The 18,981-nt window shown below is 50.0% G+C and overlaps 1 protein-coding gene across 4 annotated transcripts in view; it reads right to left on the bottom strand.

Moving 5' to 3' along the window:
- STK35 (serine/threonine kinase 35) overlaps positions 1–18,584 on the bottom strand; it is a 43,866-nt gene extending 25,282 nt beyond the window's left edge. For 3 of the 4 annotated variants that reach the window (XR_003209209.2, XR_012374095.1, XM_025875948.2), the window contains exons 1-3: positions 18,225–18,584; positions 17,036–17,633; positions 3,770–4,519 (exon numbers count right to left, since the gene is read on the bottom strand). Coding sequence is in view for 2 of the 4 variants with exons in the window: in XM_025875948.2 (XP_025731733.1) it covers positions 3,807–4,519; positions 17,036–17,633; positions 18,225–18,530 (1,617 nt within the window). In the remaining 2 variants the exon portion in view is untranslated. Of the gene's footprint in view, positions 1–3,769; positions 4,520–17,035; positions 17,634–17,965; positions 18,047–18,224 lie in introns of those variants that run through there. The other variant, XM_073878288.1, reaches the window with a different exon arrangement.
- Between the last annotated feature and the right edge of the window lie 397 nt (positions 18,585–18,981).

The raw sequence follows: 18,981 nt of genomic DNA, 5'->3' as shown, positions 1-18,981 counted from the left end.
TGGCCCAGAGCCCATTCTCTGAACTATCCCCCCGGGGGTGCCTTGGCCATCTCTAAATTTCTATCTCTAGACCAGATCTCTCCCCTGAACTCCAGATTCCCAACTACCCACTCCACCTCTGTACTTGGATTTTAAATAGGCATTGCAAACTTACACATGGCAGCAAAGCCTAACCTTCTCCAGCCCAACCCGTTCCTCTCCATGTCCCTCCCGTCTCACTTGGTGGCAACTCTATCCTTCCAAGGGCTTCCAAGGCCAAAACCTCCAAGTCCTCTTTGACTCCCTTCTGTCATACCTTACATTCAATCCAGCAGGAAATGGTTGGCTGACTTCAAAATTCACCCCAAGTCTACTATCCCCTCCCGGGCTCCATTGTTCAAAGCCACCATTCTCTCTCACCTGGCTTGCCACAGTAGCCTCCCATCTTTTCCCCTCCCATGTTCCCCTAGAGTTAACTTTTATCACAGTAGCCACAAGGATCCTTTCAAAAGATCAGCTAACCCACAGCTGAACGAACACGCATTCAGGACTTTCCATCCTACCCAGGCCCAAACCCCCAAATCCTTACAGTGGCCTTACAGGCCTACTCTAGTTAACTCCTAGTTACCTTTCTTGCTTCTTTTCTTACTACACTCCCCTCCCAGCTCTCTATCCAGCTTTCAAGCCTTTATACGGGCTGTTCCCTCTGTCTGGGATGCTCTTTTTCCAGAAATCCTCATGACTCACTCTCTCAACTCCTAGCCTTTACTCAAAAGGTCACTGTCTCAAGAGACCCACCCTGATTTCTTCCATTTAAAAATACACCTCCACCCTCCACCTCCCAGCATTCTGATCTCCCCTGTCTTCTGAGCACTTAGCATTTTCAAACATGTTGTGTTTATTGTCTATCTCCCCACCAGGATGTAAGCACCACAACTGCAAGAATTTTTGTCTATTTTACCCACTAAAGTATCTTCTGTAACTAAAATAATCCCTGGCAAATAGTCTGTCAATACGTTGACTACGTGAAATTAGCTTCTCTGTCTATAAAACTTAAGTGGGGAAGCAGGGGTAGTTTGGACAATAGCTCTTTCCAACTCAAGCCTCTGATTCCTTAACCAGCAAGACACAGCTCATTGACACCGCAAATGATTTGAAGCTTTTGGCACTACGAGGGTCAGCTCCTGGTTACACAGACCTGGGCCCAGGTCCACAAATCTAAATGCCCCACTGGGACAGGCTAGCTAGGCTACGGATCAAATAGGCACCAAATACTGTCACTAGCGGTCAGAGCCTGGGACACTCAGCAGGGCTATGTGCCTCATCTGTCAACGTCACCTACTTCTCCTACCTGAAGGAATCACCCTTCTTTTAGCTAGTACTTTGCCCTGCAAACCAGCACAAATCCCAACAGTGGCTGTCCAAATGGAGACCTGATCTCAATTAGTTTTGACAACCCCACAATACTAACCCAAATTCAGGTCTCTCCCAATGACAACCTTCATCCTACCCCAGGACAAAACTTGAATTCTAAGAGGTTTTTTTTAAGATTTGAGAGAGCGAGCGCAAGCACACATTTATGGGGGGGAGGGGCAGAGGGAGAGAATCTCAGGCAGACTCCACCCTGAGCGGATCTCGATCTCATGACCCAGAGATCACAACCTGAGCGGAAACCAAGAGTCAGGTGCTTAACCGACTGTGCCACTCAGGTGTCCCTCTAACAGGTTTTTTAAAAGTGGAAGGGATGAGTTGGAAACGAGAAGTGGTGGCATGAAACAGGACTAAAACGTGGTCTCGCCAACCCTTTCTGGGCTCTAACACGGCACTACCCCAAACCGAGCTCTGGAGAACACTCTCACTCATTGGGCAGCAGGGCAAACTGGCCTGCCATCTGCCAAAGTGCTCAATGTTTCTGGGAAGGAAGAATTAAACCTAGTGGCTCGCTCCTGAAGTAAGTTCACTGAGAACACTACAGACGTGACCGGGCTCCGCTCAGCACTCACCGACAGCAACCAACACTCCGAGGGCAATGGGGGGAAAGGAAGGGACCAAGAACCCACCCCGGCGATGGATGGCTCTGGGCCCAGGGTGACCCCTGGGATTAGCACCATCCCTCATCACCTCATCTCAAGGCTTTAGCAAATGTAGGAATAGCTTATTTCCAGCTTGCCAGATTAAGAAAAAAGGTAGGATGGGGGGAGGGTCATGAGTAAGATACACCTGCACTTAAATTAGAAGGACAGTGGATAAATGACTTAACCCCTTGCAGGGTGGCAAAGGGGAAACAAATTGTTACTACCCACTTGGCATATATGGGAAGAGTCAAATGTTCTTATCCCTTCCCACAAAGCTAGGCTGCCTTATTTGAAAACAAGCCAAATCTGACCAATACACCAGCCAGCCTTTCTATCTATTGCCATCAATCTCTCCCAATGTATTGCTTTCTTCTGCTTCCACATCTGGCTGGCTGTCTTGCCAACTGCCTGCCCTTACGATGATCCAGGCACTCCTCCATCCTCGGTGCTACTCAATTTCCGGTTCAACAACATCTCCTTACTCGCAGTGGGAATAAAACCATTGGTCCAGCTGGTCTCCCAGGCTCTGGTTCAACTCCGTTCGCATGTACCGGAAGTCCCTAACGCTGCACCCTTCTGCTCTGGTCTGCACGTGGCTCCCAAATGCCTCCTAAGGTCAAATTCCAGGGTCCCCGTTTCACCTTATTTCTGATCTTATGTCCCTTGCTCACACCTCAGACTCTGGTCCATCTCAACGACCACTGCCCTGCCCGGTACACACTTTTGGATTTTCCACCTCAGCTCTGCCTAACTCTCCTGACAGGTCACTGTCTGATTACCAAAGGTCTGCTCTCTTCACTACCCCAAACTGGCGGAGGCGCTCAAGTGTGCTAGGCTTCAGGTCCTTTGCAGAGGTTACTCCTTTTACATGCAGTGCTACCCCCAATTCCCTACTCCTGCCTCGGGGCACCATCACCTAAAAGGCTAATTTCCCTTAATATCATTCCTCCTTTGTTGTAAAGCACCTATGACAAATAACGATCAATGTTTCTCTCCCTAATTCAACTAAGCTGCAGAATTCATGAGGATGGGGGGGGGCATTTTCTGAATTTTATCACCGCTGTTACCCCAGAGCCTAGCACAACACTTGACAAATGAAAGCCCACAATCAATCTCTTAAATAAGCAAAGACTTCCATATAAGAACATTCACTCACGCACCATCTACACTATCTAAGATGAAGGAAACCCATCAGATATCTAAAACAGGAGAATGGTTACATTGTACATATAATGGGACGTCAATTATTGAAAACCAAACTTCCAAAGTATCACATGGGGAGATGCTCAGATGAGTATTCAAAGAGCAGGAAACAAAACTGTACCTAAATATAGCACGATCTCAACTGTGCAGCATTGGACATGTGAATAGGAAGGATACAATTATGGATAACGTTTATTCTCTGAAAAAAATTGTCCGTATCTCTTTTGCACATTTTCTCCAGTAAGCATTTATTAATTGACGAGAAAAAGCATTTCTAAAACACACGAGACTCTGCTCAAATGCGATGTCCACTCAGAGAACTTTCCTAGACTTTTCAGCTCTCCCTCCCCCCACAGCTCTCCTCCTCAAGACTCGGGCGGGTCCTCTCACAATAAGCACTCGGTTGTCTTCAACCCTCCATCCCCCCCCAGCTCCACGGGGCCCGCTGTAAGGCCCGAGATGAAGAATCCAGTCCGGGAAGTGTGCATGCAGAACAAAAAGAGTACACTCACCTAGTTTAAAAACACTCAAGATGCTTTGCCCTGAATTTTAAGCAGCACATGTGACCTGGTCCATTCTGGTTTCAAGTTCAAAGGCATCAGGCCGGTCCTGTGGGTTAGCAGCTAACATATCTTTCAAGAGCTGCTTGATCCCCTCAGACATGGAAGTCCTGCGTTTCTGGGGGATATGCAACTCCATCTTTGGGTTTTCTAGCAGCGCCTCACCAACAGGGACGATTTCGGTCCCCTGTTTGATATAGGTCCCCAGGAGCTCCTTCTTGGTCTCAGAGTCAATAAAAGTGATTCTTTCTATCATTGCCCAGATGATAATGCCCAGAGCAAAGATGTCGGCCTTGGCTGTGTAGTGTCCCTCCCAGACTTCGGGGGCCATGTAGAAGTCTGAGCCGCAGGCTGAGGACAGCCAGTACTTATTCACATTCACATTTTTGTTGTCTTGATGGCCCTCTTTTCCTCGGGGGGCTAACCCCGCACAGACCTTGCTTAGTCCAAAGTCTGCCACCTTGAGGATGGGGGTGCCAGACCGCTCGGTGATGAGGATGTTGTCTGGCTTTAGGTCCCTGTGCACGATGTGGTTTTTGTGCAGGAAGGCAATGGCGCTCGTGAGCTGTAGCATGAAGCTTTTGTTGGTAGCTGGGTCCGGCCTCCGGGACAGGACGTACTGATTCAGGTCTCCACCTTCACAGAACTCCATGACAAACCAGAGATAGCAGGGCTCCTCGGCATAACCCAGGATCCTTTCTCCTAAATCGAAGGAAGACCGGAAAGAGCTTGAGTGCCATGGACACATCCACACCACTCTCAGACGACACGCATGCAGCACAGCGGACTTACGATGGGACAGTGGTGACCAGGTTCCCATCCAAGAGGACCAGCAAACCCCGCACGGAGCCAACACTGCACCAAGCAGGCCCAGCTCTACTCACATGGAATGAGTCAAGGGCTAACAAGCTAAGGAATGACACAGGCTGCGGACACTGGGGTCAAGCACCTGGCTGTGGAATTACCCGGTGCCTGCTGACCGGTTCAATGAATAACCAGGAGGCAACTGCACTTAGTTCACCTTTCCAAGTCTCTGCTTCTGCTGGCTCACCTGTACACGGCCACAAGTCACTTACAGAACACCTACACTGGCCTGACCTTCAAGCTAGTATTCACCCTCCCCACTCCCAGGGGGTAGGACGGAAATAGCCTCATCTTAAAAGATGAAGAACCTGAGGCTCCCAGAGACTTAAGAGTCCAGGGACTCCAATCTATGTGACTGGGAAGCCAGTTTCATCCTAACGCCTTTGGACCAGCATCACCCGCGCCCCCCCATGGTTCGCAGGGCTGCCGATGAGACAAGGGTAAGGGTGCAAGAAGGCCATAAAAATGTCTGTTAATTCTTACCAGGCAAAGGACCTCCCCTCCCCTCTCTCCTAACTTGCAGGACTCTTGTGGATGCACCTAGAATGGCACTACAGTTTTATTTTAGAGGCATATTCCAGTGTTTCCTGCTCACCCACCGTATCTGCCTAGCACAAGTTAGGTCTGTAACAGGCCCCTCCTCTCTACATAGCTTAGTTTCAAGGAGATAACAGGTAAGTATATAAGCCAGCAAGCATCTTAAGTATCTGCATCAAGGTCAACTTTTACTACGAGCAGTGACGGGTGGGTAGGAGTTGCCAGATCTGGTAGTCAGATAGTGCAAGACCTGGGTTCCACCTACAGGACAGGCAGTAGATCAGTGGGGAGAAGCGAAGAGAATTCTAGGCTGAGAGATGGGATGGATAATGGAACATGGGAGAGGTATAAACAGAAGGAAGTCTGGTGGGAACAGGGGTCCAAAGCACACATAAGTTAGAATCAAGTTGTGCTGGCTTGACACTCCAGCTCTGCCTTTCAAGAAGTCTTTCCTTTTGGGGCGCCTGGGTTCGGCTCAGGTCAAGATCCTGGAGTCCCAGGATCGAGTCCCTCATCGGGCTCCCTGCTCAGCAGGGAGTCTGCTTCTCCCTCTGACCCTCCCCCCTCTCATGGTCTCTATCTCATTCCCTCTCACAAATAAATAAATAAAATCTTAAAAAAAAAAAAAAGTCTTTCCTTTTGTTGAACCACAGAAACTCCAGGAGAGCTGGTGATTGGCATCTCCAAACAACTCCCAATGTCCTTTATAAAGCAATTAATGGCACACGGAGTCCTTCTGTGGAAGTTATTTGAGGACTATAACTGCCCCCAAAGTCTAAATAGGCAGAAGTCTTATCTTGCTGATGAAAAGGCGGGGCCTGCCATGGGTGGTTCATATGGATCAGTCCAAAGACTGAGCGTGAAGACCAGCCCTCTCATCCCTAGTACGGGGTCTCCATTCCACCAGGAAAACAAGAGCTACATCTCTTTACATAGCCTCTGCCAAAGCCGAGTCTACAAAAGTCAGTGCTTTGGGAGTTCTAGGCTGAGGCAGGATGAAGAGAGATGGACAAGGCAAAAGCTCTGGGTTTTTGACCATGATCAGACAGACCTCACTTCCCCTGTAATTATATAATTTGTTTGTTTATATTACTCACAATCAAAGCAACACAGGTAGAACCTGTTTAGGGCAGATGGGGCGTTTTCTTTTTAAAATTAGCTCTTTCCCATCTCATAATCCTCTTTCTAGGTCACTGGCTCTGGTGGGCTGAGGCTCTTTATCTAAAAACACTGCGAAATGATGCGGTGATCTAAAGCCCAAATCCATCCCAAGGCCAGAGTAAAGACCCGTAAAAAGGAGGGCAAGAAAGGTCTGCTGGTGGTACAGCCAGAAAGGAAGTGTTTAAAAAGCCATCAAATTCCTTCCACGAGGGCTACCATCAGAAAACAGCATAACTTTTTCACTGAAACAGTGGGGAAGTAAAGGGTGGGGAATGGTGATTACTTTATATACAAAGCTGGTAACCAGGGCAACTAAAGTAAAAAGAAAACAAGTCTACAAAACAGACTACATTGTAAGTCCAGGTTATGAGGACCCAAGGAAAGAAAAGAAGGGTAAACAAGTGCCCTGGGGGCAGAGGGGTTATGTGCCAGGGACTGAAGAGCTCGCTCCTGGGCGGGGAATGAGCTGAGCTCCGGAGATGCTACAGGAGGGGGCTGTCTGTTGAGAGCAAAGTGCTGGACAGGAAGAAGCGGGCTCAGAACCCGACCCGGCATCAGGGAGCATGACAGAATGGAAAGCCAGGGAAGGCAGCACTTGTCCCAGAGACAAGAAGCACTTCCCTGCACAGGCCAGGGCTGTGGGCTCATTTCATCAGAACCGCAGCATGGGTTTTCACGCAGAATCCCCTGCTGCCCACTCACAAACAGCAGAGGCATGCGACAATTCCAGTCCTTTCCTTCCGGCAGACTGCCCACCTGGGCCCCTGCCCACCTCACAGTAGGATGGAGGACACGTGGCACCTGATGCGTTTCTGTTGAGAAGCCAGCCAGGGTGAAGTCACAGGAAATGCCCAGGCGAGAAGGTGCTGAGTCTGGGGTTAGATGACAACTCTGTGCCCTGGCTAACTGGGTAGGCTCCTAGCTCGAAGGGAAACATGGGGGAGACAGAAACGACGGGAAGGACCTTGGGCAAAGGTTGGGGAAGATGGCCGAAGCTCTGTGAGCCTCTGTTGCCTCCACCCCATTCAGGGGGACACCGACACCACATACTCCTGGGAGTTAAGTCTCAGACAAGAAACAGATTCTGCAGGGCCTCAGATACTTTGGGGAAAGGACATCCTGATCATCAATAACCTCTCCACTGGGCCTCCGTCAAGTCCGAGGAAGCCACCGATCCCAATAACCCCAGTGCTGTAGGCCACGGAGTGAAGCGCTAGGAAACAGGACGTTGAAATCAGAAAATGAAAGTGGATGATTTTATCATATTTCTCTGGCCGTAAATAGCTAAGCCCATGTTCTAGCCAGACCAGGCGGGTTTGAGGTGCTCCCTCCCTAGAAAGCCTTCCTTCTCCCCAAATTTCTGCTGGTGCATCTGAATGTGTACCTTCACCCCCTGCCCAAATGCCAACCTACTTGATGCTTGCCTGACCTCCCAGGTAACTTCCCTCTTCTGACTGCCCACAGCTCTTGTCTTCTAATTTACCATGGTGACTGCACACTGGGGAAGGGAAAGTGCTCAAACTTCCAGGGATCACCAAACCATGGTCCTGCAAGGACACGGATTCCTGGAGACACATCCCTGGGGTCCACCGGTCAGTAGGGGCTCGTGAAGGTCAGGGGGCCCCAGGGAGCATCAGTGCCCATCCATCTCACAGCTGGTCCGATGGTTGCCAAGCCAGCCTGGGGCTACCTCCAGTTTCAGGATGGAGAACTGGAATACACATGTACCAACTAGAGCAGAACCCCCACATGAAGCTTACAACGTTTTGAGTGGATAGAAACAAAATTAAATTTTATAATTCCCTTGTTTGGTACAGCCTGACAGTTCTGTAAGGTGAGGAAGAGTCAAAGATTTAGCTTCCCAGAGCTAAAGAGAGATGGAGTGTTCCCTGGAAATGTTAAGGATTTGAGGTAAATTCACCTAAGAGGCCACTGGGTTCCAGGCACTATGTAAAGTGCCCTTTACATAGGCTCACTATGTGAGCCGTCTCTGCTCTCTGGACACGCTTTTACAGGTGGGCAAACTAAAAGGAAGGTTAAGTAACTTGCCCAAGCTCACGGCCATGGCTGGTTGGGTAAGACATGAGCTTCCACTGCCAAGTGCTTCCACCAACACGATGCTGTCACCCGGGTCCCAGAGGGGGCTAGGAAATGCACTGTGATTAAAGAGAGGCCCACCTTCAGGACAGTTTGATTACCTTCCCCTCAAGTCCAACAGCCTGGAGACCACAGATTATACTCTATTTCAAAACATTCCATGCCACACTTCACAGGGAGACAGAGAAAATGGGGGAAAAAAACAAGTCAAGCAGGTGTCTCCCAACAAAATGTGGCCTGCTTTGTTCAGAAACTTGAGGCCCGCAGGCTCGGCATAAGGCTGAGTCAGTGTGAGCGTTGGGACAGAAGGCACCTCCTAGAAAGGGATACAACATACCCAGAGGTTCCTGAGCCTATTCCCAAGCTGCCTCCAGAAACTGGGATTTCCTAACTCTAGTCAATTCCATTTAAACACTTCCTGGGCACACGCTGCTTGTGAGACACCAGAGATGAGATCAGCAGTGTCTCTGCCCTCGTTCAGGTTTCTGGTCATTAGAAGCAGAATGACAGCCCACAGGGATGAGAACAAGAACAGGGTGCAATTCCGCCCAAGGAGTGGGCAAGGTGGTTAGGAGAGAGGCAGGCTGAAGATCACTCAGGAGTGGCCCTTGAGCAGAGTCTCCCAGGCTGGAGAGTGAGCACACCACAGACAGGGTGTGAGCTCTCAGCTCGGGACCCAAGTCATCTGGGGTCAGCATATCAAAGATGTAGCAGGAGATGTGCAGAAAGGAGGCTGAAGGTGAAGCCACTGGAGTCGGGTCCTAAGAAACGGGGTCTGGCTGACTGAAGGATTTGAACTTAAGCTCTGAGAAATGGGAACTAAAAGTTCTTGACACATTTTAAAACGATATCCTGCTTACAGAGTCTTAAGTCACCAAGTTTAAGACCTACCATTTAAGTAAGACAGGCTGCTAACAACACTACCGAACACAGCTGCTTACGCTGGGTTCTGATCACCAAGAGGAGGACATGTGCAAGAGCAGGTCTCAGAATCCCTCCTACAAGTTCCCTCTGCAGGCATGAGGAGTTAGAGATGGAAGGCAGCCCGGCAGCTGAGAGATACATCAGGAGTTTTGGAAACCCCAAGAAGTGAGGACTGGCAAGGGAGAGATGGGTGGGGGCGGGGGGAGATCCTGAATCAATATAACTTAGTAACATCACATGTCTTCTGTGACACGAAGGAAGCATGGAGAGAGTACTCTAGGCAATCCTCTCTTCTTACTCCAAACCCCTATCTACTAAGACCATAGTTACATCCCCTTTTACAGGGGAGGAAACAAAGGCTCAAGAATAATTACTTGCCCGTGGTCTCACAGCTAGTAAGAGATGGGCCCAGGCTCTACAGTCTGGATTCCTAACCATGATCCTACAGCCTAATGTTCCACGGCCCACCATTGACACAGATTCTTTGTTAAGTTCACGGACATATGCCCCCAAGGAGTTTCATGTTCACCAAGTCCCTCGTGTTGATAGTCCAATCACACGAACTGCAGGTTCATTTTTCAGTAGAGAACTAATTAGGATTTTGACTTAAATGTGCTAAGTTCAGCAGTATGTATCACAAGTCTTAAAATTGTTCAATCCACTGGACATAAAAAAACTCACTCGAGGAATTTATTCTGAGTACCAAAAACACAAAAACCAGAAACGAACGAAACCCCTATCACCAACAGCAAATAAAAGGGCACAGCAAGCCCCCCAAGCACCCAGAACGGGTATTCTACACAACAAAGTAAAAGCGAAGGATCGAAAAGAATGGTCCAAGAAGAGTTAGTGGTTAATTACAGTATTGCCACTTGACTGAATGCTTTAAAGGGCCATGTTATACTTCTAATTTACTTAAATAAAAAAGTCAAAAGAGGGGCGCCTGGGTGGCTCAGTCGTTAACTGTCTGCCTTCGGCTCAGGTCATGATCCCAGGGTCCTGGGATCGAGCCCCGCATCGGGCTCCCTGCTCAGAGGGAAGCCTGCTTCTCCCTCTCCCACTCCCCTGCTTGTGCTCCCTCTCTCGCTGTGTCTCTCTGTCAAATAAATAAATAAAATCTTAAAAAAAAAAGTCAAAAGAGGAGGTCACATAACAGGTCAGAAACAAGTTTAATGTGAAATGAAAAATAGAGTATAAAATTATAATCTTAAGAAAAAGGGTTAGAAAAAAAAAACCCTAGAAAAATGAACTCTGAATTCATTATGACTACAGCCAGCCCTGTTTTTGATTAGCTAAAAGCTATATATAAATATATATATTTTAAAGAAGTGGCTTAGCTGAAAATCAGTCCTGAGAAGCTGAAGACAAGGACCCTTCCCAAGATAAGCTCTTCTTCCAAAGAAAGATGAGCACAAAGACCAAGCCCTGGTCCCCGGCTCAATGACCTTGGGCTGTGTCCTGTCACTATAAAGAGGCTGGGTCCAGTATCAACACACAGGGTGTGTTCAAAGTACTTCACAAGATTAGTCAAATGTCACTGTGCACTAGACAATCAACCCCTTAGGGTGGCTGCCAAGACAAGATACAGTGTCCTACAGAGGCCAAGAGGTCAAGAACCTGCAGGCCTGACAGAAAAGACGACAAGGGCTGCAGAGCCTGCCGACAAGGGCTGCAGAGCCTGCCAGGCCCAGGGTCAGCACCCCCACTGTTCACTTCCATGGCTACGTGACCCTGGGCGAAGGTCTTAAGACCCTATGAATCTGTTTCATTATCCATAAATTGGGAGACATCTCACCGGGCTACTGTTAAGGCTTGTGATACAGGAAGCATTTTGCATGGCACCTGGACACCGGAGCATACAACTACTGGGTGTTAATTATGTTAATATGTCTGGACACCAGGGGCAGCCCTCGGGCAGTCATAAGGCAGCAGGTCAAGCACACGGAAAACTGGAAGGAGCTTCTGGATGTAGATCTAGAGCCTGACCCTTCGCTGGTGGTACTGGACAAGTTACTTGACCTTGATGGAACTGGATTTTCTCCTGTATAAAACCAGGTTACAAAAACACCAAACTTCAAGTAGGGGGATTAAATGAGCACAAACATGAAAATACTAAGCCTAGCTATTAGGACTGGGACATTACAGGGGTCTTGTTAAAATGCAGACTCTGCCAGCCAAGCAGAGAGTGGGAAGTAATCCCTGGCAGCCCTGGCCCATTTTTCTCTCCACATGCGAGGGCCTTCCCACTTAATCTAGGCCTCACCTCTTGCCAGAATTGCTTCTGTTTACCCTTTTACAACCCATCCTTCCCTCCCCTAAACTTAGTCCACATTCCTGGCCACTGTTCCCCTAGAGCACCTCTCAGAGGCTGTGGTGAAGTAACATCTGCTGTGTTCTGTCCATCTCCTCCATGATGAGCCTGAGCACGGTGAGGGGCGGGGGGACCAAGTCTCTACGCTCCTCTCGGTCCGCCTCACACATAGCAGGGGCTCAATAATTGGGTGAAATGAAACAAGAGGAGAACTGTGAGCTGGAGGATTAAAAAAAAAAAAAAAAGACACAGGGAAAGTTCTAGTAGGAGGCATGCAGAATGTGGATGTTAAAGACAACAAGGTAAGAATCCAAAAATTTTGAGTCGCTAAGGACCCCAACAAAGGCCAAATTTGAGTTGAGTGAACTGATGTTTTATAGGAAGCTAAGCAATTCTTGGAAATTTACACTATAAAAAGCCTACCCCGTGCAACCCAATTAGCCAAAACTCTCAATTAAGCCAAGGGTTGTTCCTGTCTCCTGAGGCTGATAGCTAAAATTCCCAGTGCACACAGAAGGCAGGCAGGCAGCAATAAAAGAGAAGTCTGCATGGTTGTCTCAAGACAGTCAAGGGCAGACCAGAAAGGAGGAACAGGGTCCCTGGTAGCTGACACAGGGGAGGCACCTGTAGAGACCGGCAGTGCCAAATACGGATTAGCACCTAATTAAAAAATAAACAGTGGCCATTAGTTTCTGAGTAAAATGTGATTACGCCCATTTAACAACCAAGAAAAACAGAAGAACCCAGAATTTAAGCCACCTGTCCCAAGAGTGCAGCACAGCAGTTAGAAAGCGCGGACTCAAGCTCGAAATGCCTGTGTTTGGACCTCAGCTTGGTTGCTTAGCTGTTCTAAATGGGGCAATTTCACTAACCTGGGTCTCCTCACCTGTAAAATAGGGGTAATTATAGCACTGACTTCAAAAGGGGGTTGCAAGGATGACTTGGTTAATGGGTATAAAGTCTAGAACAGCACCTGGCCCAGAGCAATCAGTAAGCTGCAGCTCTTACTAATGGTGACAGTGGAACCCAAACCTTCGGACTCCCAGTCAATGCTAGCGCTCTGTTTGTTGTGTCCCGTTAATTTCCAAGGCCATTAATGACACCTTTGATCATGTCCGAGTAGCTGAACATCACCCCCCAGCTCTCCACTTTTCTGAGGCCCAAGCCATAGTAGAGAATTCAGAGTTGCTTTCTAGGGGTCTGGGCAGGGGTGGGCCAGCTCTGAGCCTCAGGTTTTCCTAGGCACTCAACAGACTGGGGTCGGGGGGTGTGTGCGCAGGCTGACAGCCAGTCCACTACTAAGACCCCAGTTTCCCTCCCCACACTAACTCCTGCCTCACTTTCTAGGCTACCCACCTCTCGGGACCTTGAACTGTGGTCATCTGGGCCTGTGTCTTCTGCATGCCTCATGGAGGAAACTTTGCCATAGGCTCTCCCGCAGTGCCTGGCTCTCAGTCATCACTGGGCACAAAGGCACAGACCAGACTTCCCAAGGGCCTAGATTCCCACCATGTGAAGCCGCCTAAAGATCTCTTGAGCACAGTAAACATGAAATAGTCGGTAAAGCAGAACTAGTTAGGGTCTTACCAAGATGGGATAAGCTAGACCCCCAGCTTTTCCAAACTTCTTATTTGATCTTATGAGCCTTGGGTTTGTCCTGGAGATGATATATATATAAACTCCTTATTCGTCGCTGTTTGTCAGAAGGATCAGTGTGTGCGTTAGAGAGCACGCAGGAATTTGAGTTTAGTTTGACAATGAGTTCAGGCTTGCCTGCTGTCTTCTAAGTGGCAGCAATCTTGAATTTAGTTTTAGGTGCATTCAGGACAGGGTCCTTTGGCAATGGAAGCAAGGGGGTAAAAGCAAACTGCTGATGTTTTAACTCCTGTTGTTTGTGACAAGTACTTAAAAGATAAACAAAGACATCAACGCATCCACCAAATAATTTACAGGATTGTTAATCTGGTTTAAAAAAGTCTGGGAGCCTGGTTTGAATGCTACCACTAACTCATATGGGGCAAGTCCTGTCTCTTTCCCAGGCTTGTTTCCTTCCCTGTGAAACAGAAGACCAGATCAGGCTTCTAAGACCACTGCTGACTCTGGAACTTCTGTTTGCTACATAATGCTCTATGTGCTTGGCCTATGTTCAGAAAGGAAGGAAGGACAGGAGACCTAGAAGCCTATCAAAGTTGGATAAGACTAAGAACTGCATTAAGAAGTTTCTCTTTTCTTTTTGAGACTGGATTTACAGGTCAAATAATTTCTTAAAGACTACAGAGATGCCTTCTGCGTATTCACTAAAGCGCTGATACTGAAGAGGGAAAAAACCCAACTATTCCCTATTTGGCCCATTGTAAAATAAATCCCATTTCTTCTCTACCTGTCTACATGGTCCTAGGCGCCCTTCATTCAAGCCTATCTTCTCTGCCAATTCCTAGATAACTCTAGATTATCATTCTTGTTAATCCTGTGCAATACTCTGTAGAAAGTCCTTGTTAACCAGACAACTTGCCTTTCCTCCCATGACTCTGATGAGCACTTAAGTCTTCCACAGGTCCTCAAACTACAAATTAAGTTCCTTTGGGGGAAAGGCTGCCACCTGTGCCACCCCCCCCCCCCCCGCCCGGCCCCAAATGCTACTATGAGGATTCAGTAAAGCTATGTAAATTTAGTTCAAAAGAGACTTTAAGGCAGATTAACACTTTTTTGGCCTATTTCAAAATGATTCTAAATTGCAAAAGACTGGGCAAAAGGTGACTGCACAGTAGTTTAGTGACAGGGTTGAACCAGATTATCTCTAAGATTCCTTCCAGCTCCAACATTTCTGAGTGATATCAGCATGCTGTAAATCCAGTGCCCCAGGACTGATTAAGACTGCTCAATTCTGGAAGCTGAAGGCAGGAAAACTTAACCTAAGAGCAATGTGGGTCTTTTTGTTCTTAACTTTAATACTAATAGCAGAAAACAATGCCTATAAACTGCTTGCTAAATCAACATTTGACATGTAAATTTCAATGTCAGTTTCATCAGGGAGGCTGTGCACCATTTCCTTTATTGCTCTCTGAGCCCTGAACATTACCTGACCCATAGTAGAGGCTCAAGTATTTTGAAGACTCCCAACTGAAAGGGATGATTGAAGTGTGTGGCCTATAGCAAAATTATTCCGTTTCTCTAGACCTGTTTTAATTCACAAAGGGAGGCAGAAAATACCAGTGTTTCTCTCAACCTGGTGTTACTGACAACCCAGACAATAGGATGTGTTCCACCGTCAAACTTGAACAAGAACACAGTGAATTCTCAAAAGGGATGATGAAGAGGACTCCAAATGTGGACTGAACTTGCTGAGTTCCTCCTTATCAGAGCACTTAGGGGCATTCCCAGGCTGCACAGCAGCTCGAGGACACAGGCACCCTTATCTTATGGATAAAGGAATGCTCCCCACAGGTTTTAAACAACTTGTCCCATGCCTCATGTAGTCAGTTCAGACGAGCCATGACTTAAAGTGAGCCTAACCGCAAAGCCTACGGTATTAACCACGAGGCTATCCTGCCACTGTTTACTGTGGAGTTCTGACAAATTCTACACATGGGAGAATCTGAGCAGTATTTATACGTAAGGAGGGGAATCCAAGACTTCACACCTGGGTGGAAGTTTCAAGACTGGCCTCAATGAACTAAAGGGTAGAAGAGGATCGTTGGCAAAGTGAATTCCCACATCCCAAGGCAGTCATGTATTATGAAGTCCAGACTATTCGTTAATCACGGTAGAGAAGACAGTCTGAGAATGGAAGTGAAGAGCTTTTAGGATACAGGTAAGCTTCAAAGACTCTCATGGAAATTCTCTTCAAAACAAATACATTCACCCTGGGGAGAAAGGGTGGGCTTTTTCCGAAAGGATGAGGCAGGGCTGAAAAAGGACCCCAGGTGATGTTGATCATATCCCTCAATCCACTGTCAAACAACTGACTTGAAATGGGACAGAGTTCTCCTGGGGTGGGTGGCAGGTTCTCCTGGGATGGGTTTCGGGAGTTTAAAATTGGGCAAAAACTCCAAACAAAATGCCCTGCCCAACCCCACCCCAAATCCTACCCATTCTTAAAGGTCAGTTCCAGTTTATTCTCGGGGAAGTGAGGGCATCATTACCCATTTGAAAGGATCTAGGCCTTGAATCAAGACAGGTCTGGGTTTATGTCACTTAGGCTCTGAAAAACTGTACGGAAACCCAACTTCCCTTACAAGCTGATTAACCTCATCAACTTGTATTTGTTTACCTCTAATCCTTAGTTTCTCCATTTATAGAAAGAGGAGAGGATTTACTTTTAAAGTTATTACCTAAAGTCACTCTGTAAGACATCCAGGACATAGCTGGGACTCAGATTAGTAACCTCTCCTCTGAGAAAGTCTCCTAAGACCTTTCTAGCCCCCTGGCCCTCTCCTCTCCTTAGAGATCCTTAGCTACTTTTAAGTCTGAACAAGACATGCGAGTACTGGGCACTCAAGATGAACTCACTCCCTAACTGCAGCTACAACCCAGAAATTAGGATTAGCCCTCCCATGACTGCAAAATCCCCTTTGCTTCCCTGAGGCCCATCTTCCCTATAAACACCCAAGCCAGCCAGCCTCAGGGGGTTTAGAAAAAGATTAAGTGTGTAAAAAGGAGGAAAGGAGGAAAGGAGGAAAAAAAGATGTTACATGTTATGTGACAGCTCTAGGCCCACCTGGGGGGGGGGGGATTATTCAGCAGGCCCCAGAGGACTTAGCCAGGAAGCCTGCCAGTTTGCTTGACTGCCTTGGGATGGGCTGGGGGGTCTCAGAGGAAAACGGAAGACTAGGAAGCAAGAGTTTGGGGGTGGAGCTGAAGGGTGTCAGGACATTTGGAACCAGACAGGGAGGGGGTGTGGATGGGTCCAGTAAAGTTCTTTTTGTTTGCTTTAGGAAAGAGAAGAGGCCACCCTAGAGAGGGGGCTCTGAAGTTCTTCCACCAACTCAGCCCAATACCCCTCACTCCCCCCGTGGAAACTCCAAAGTGCTAAAAGTTTGATAATAACAGTCCACCTTCCCTGAGCACTTAACTAAAATAATGGTGAGCACTTAATGAGCCCCCTTTTATGAAAATACCAGCCCCCGTCTGTGCCAGGGACTGATCCGGGGTCCTGAGATGAGAGGAGGGCCTATTAGTCTGGGCCCCGGTTAGGAGGGCGTGTCTGGGCCCAGGCTGACAGGACCAGGACCAGGGCCTACGGGCCTGGGGGTCCGCTGGGGCCGAGCCATCCAGAGCAGTGGGTCCAGGCCCCGGGTGGGCGGGACGGCCGGCGGCGCTCCTACCTTTGAGCGAGGTCTCCACCAGGCGCAGGTAAAGCTGTGAGCTCTTGTTGCCGTGGCTCATGCGCTGGGCTAGCCCGTTGCGCTGCAGGACGCACTCCTCAAACTGCACGACGTTCTGGTGGCGCCGCTTGAGGCTGGTTAGGGCCCAGAATTCGGCCAGCGCCAGCTCCACGTTCTCGGGGGCGTCGCAGCGGATCTTCTTGACCGCCACCCGGGCCCCACTGCGCCCGGCCACTGCCTCGTAAACCACGCCGTAGCTGCCGCGCCCGATCTCGGCCAACAGACTGTACCGCGGCCGTGCCGACCCGCCGCCGCCCTCTGGCCGCCGCCGCGCCAGGTAGGCCTCGCCCGGGGCCTCGGCCGCCACCGGATCCATGGCCTGGGCCGCCGCCGGCCTCAGCTTCGCGCTGGGCGCCCGCGGCACTGGGCTTCGCCTTTTCCGCTCGGGGCTTTGTGTACCTCTGCGTGTGCCGTCCTCCTCCCCCGTTTCCATGGCTGCGGGCGGCGGGGGGAGCAGCAACGGCGCTGCCTGGGTCCCCCCTGCCTCATCCCTCCGTCCGGCCCCGGGACGCGGAGGAGCGGGACCCTGGATTGTGACCTGCGGGCGAAAGAATCGGTTTAACCAACTAGGCCGAAGCGGGGAGGAAGGGAGCGCAGGCCGCGAGGCGCCCCACCTCCACCTCCTTCGGCCGCTGCGGCCCCTTTAAGACGGAAGCCGCCGCCGCTGACTGAACGGGGGAGGGGAGGGGAAAGCGGGAAGGACGAAACCACTAGGCTGTGGCTCAGAGGGGGAACCGGAAAGAAAAGCAAAACACCCCCAGCTTCCCCGTTAATTTGTCGCCCAAGAACAGGAAAAACAAGGACCAGCAGTCTTTACGACTTAAGAAAATTGCCTTCAGAGGGCAACTCTGTGGAAATCTTGTTCCCTACCTGGTCCCCCCTGGGGTTCCCCTCCCCGCATTCCGCCTTGGGTTCTCCCGGGTGTAAACAGTCCATTGAATTAAGCCTGAACGGTGCTCGGCGGACCAACCCAAGTCCCCGAGGGCGGCGGGTGGAGGAGGTTGGCTTAAAAGTTCCGCGTCCCTGAGCCCGCCAAACTGGGGGCCCGATTGCCCTCCTCAAGCGCCCGAGGGGACGGAGGTGGCTCCAGCCTCGGCGCTTGCTTTAACTCCGCAGACTGCGCCCTTACCTGGCTGGCGCCCCTCCACTTCCGGGCGGCTCGTTTCCCCCCTGGCGCCCCGGGCTGGGGATGGTCCGCTCCGGGCCAGGGCTGCCTCCGGTACGGAGCGGCGCGAGAGGGGGCGGCTGGGGCCGGGTGTGTTTCGGAGCCTGCTGCGGCACGGGTGGTGGCGGCGGCGCTCGCGGGGGAGAACCGGGCGTCCGAGCTCCCGCGGCTCTCCACGTGTTCGCGCCAGCTGAGCCCTTTACATAACCTGTTTATATAAGCCGCACCTCCCGCCCGCAGTCGGGCCAGCGGAGGCTCCTGGTGGCCCATCCCCCGGGAGGCCGGTCGCGTACGGCGCCGCCTGGGTCTTGCCAAGGTCGACAGAGCAGCCGCAGCCGGGCGCACCGGGCACGCCGCGCCGGGGCCCAATCACAGGCGAGAACACCCAGCCAACAAAAAATAGGCGCCAAATTCCCGCGGTCCGCTGCGTGCTCCGGCTCTCCGCGGCTGCCTGCCCACCACAGCCTCCTCCCTCCTCGCCTTCGCTGGATGAAGAGGGGCGCCGCGCGCAGTAGGCGCCTAATAAATACTGATTGGTTGATTGGATTGGTCGGTTTGATTGATTCATAGGCAGTGCCTGGGAACCTTCCGGACTGGGCCGGAATCCACACCCTGCCTCCCAACAGCCCCTTTGATTCTGGGCAAATCATTGTCCGGTTCCGTGTCTCAGTTTTCTGTTCTGCAAAAGGGTTGGTTGGACCTTAACCTCCCAGTGTTGATA

Source organism: Callorhinus ursinus, unplaced genomic scaffold (genome assembly GCF_003265705.2).
Source record: "Callorhinus ursinus isolate GAN/ISIS: 27379988/994484 unplaced genomic scaffold, GSC_fseal_2.0 scaffold29, whole genome shotgun sequence".
Lineage (NCBI taxonomy): Eukaryota > Metazoa > Chordata > Mammalia > Carnivora > Otariidae > Callorhinus > Callorhinus ursinus.
Note: the sequence above shows the minus strand (reverse complement) of the source record. Positions and strands in the feature narration are given on the sequence as shown.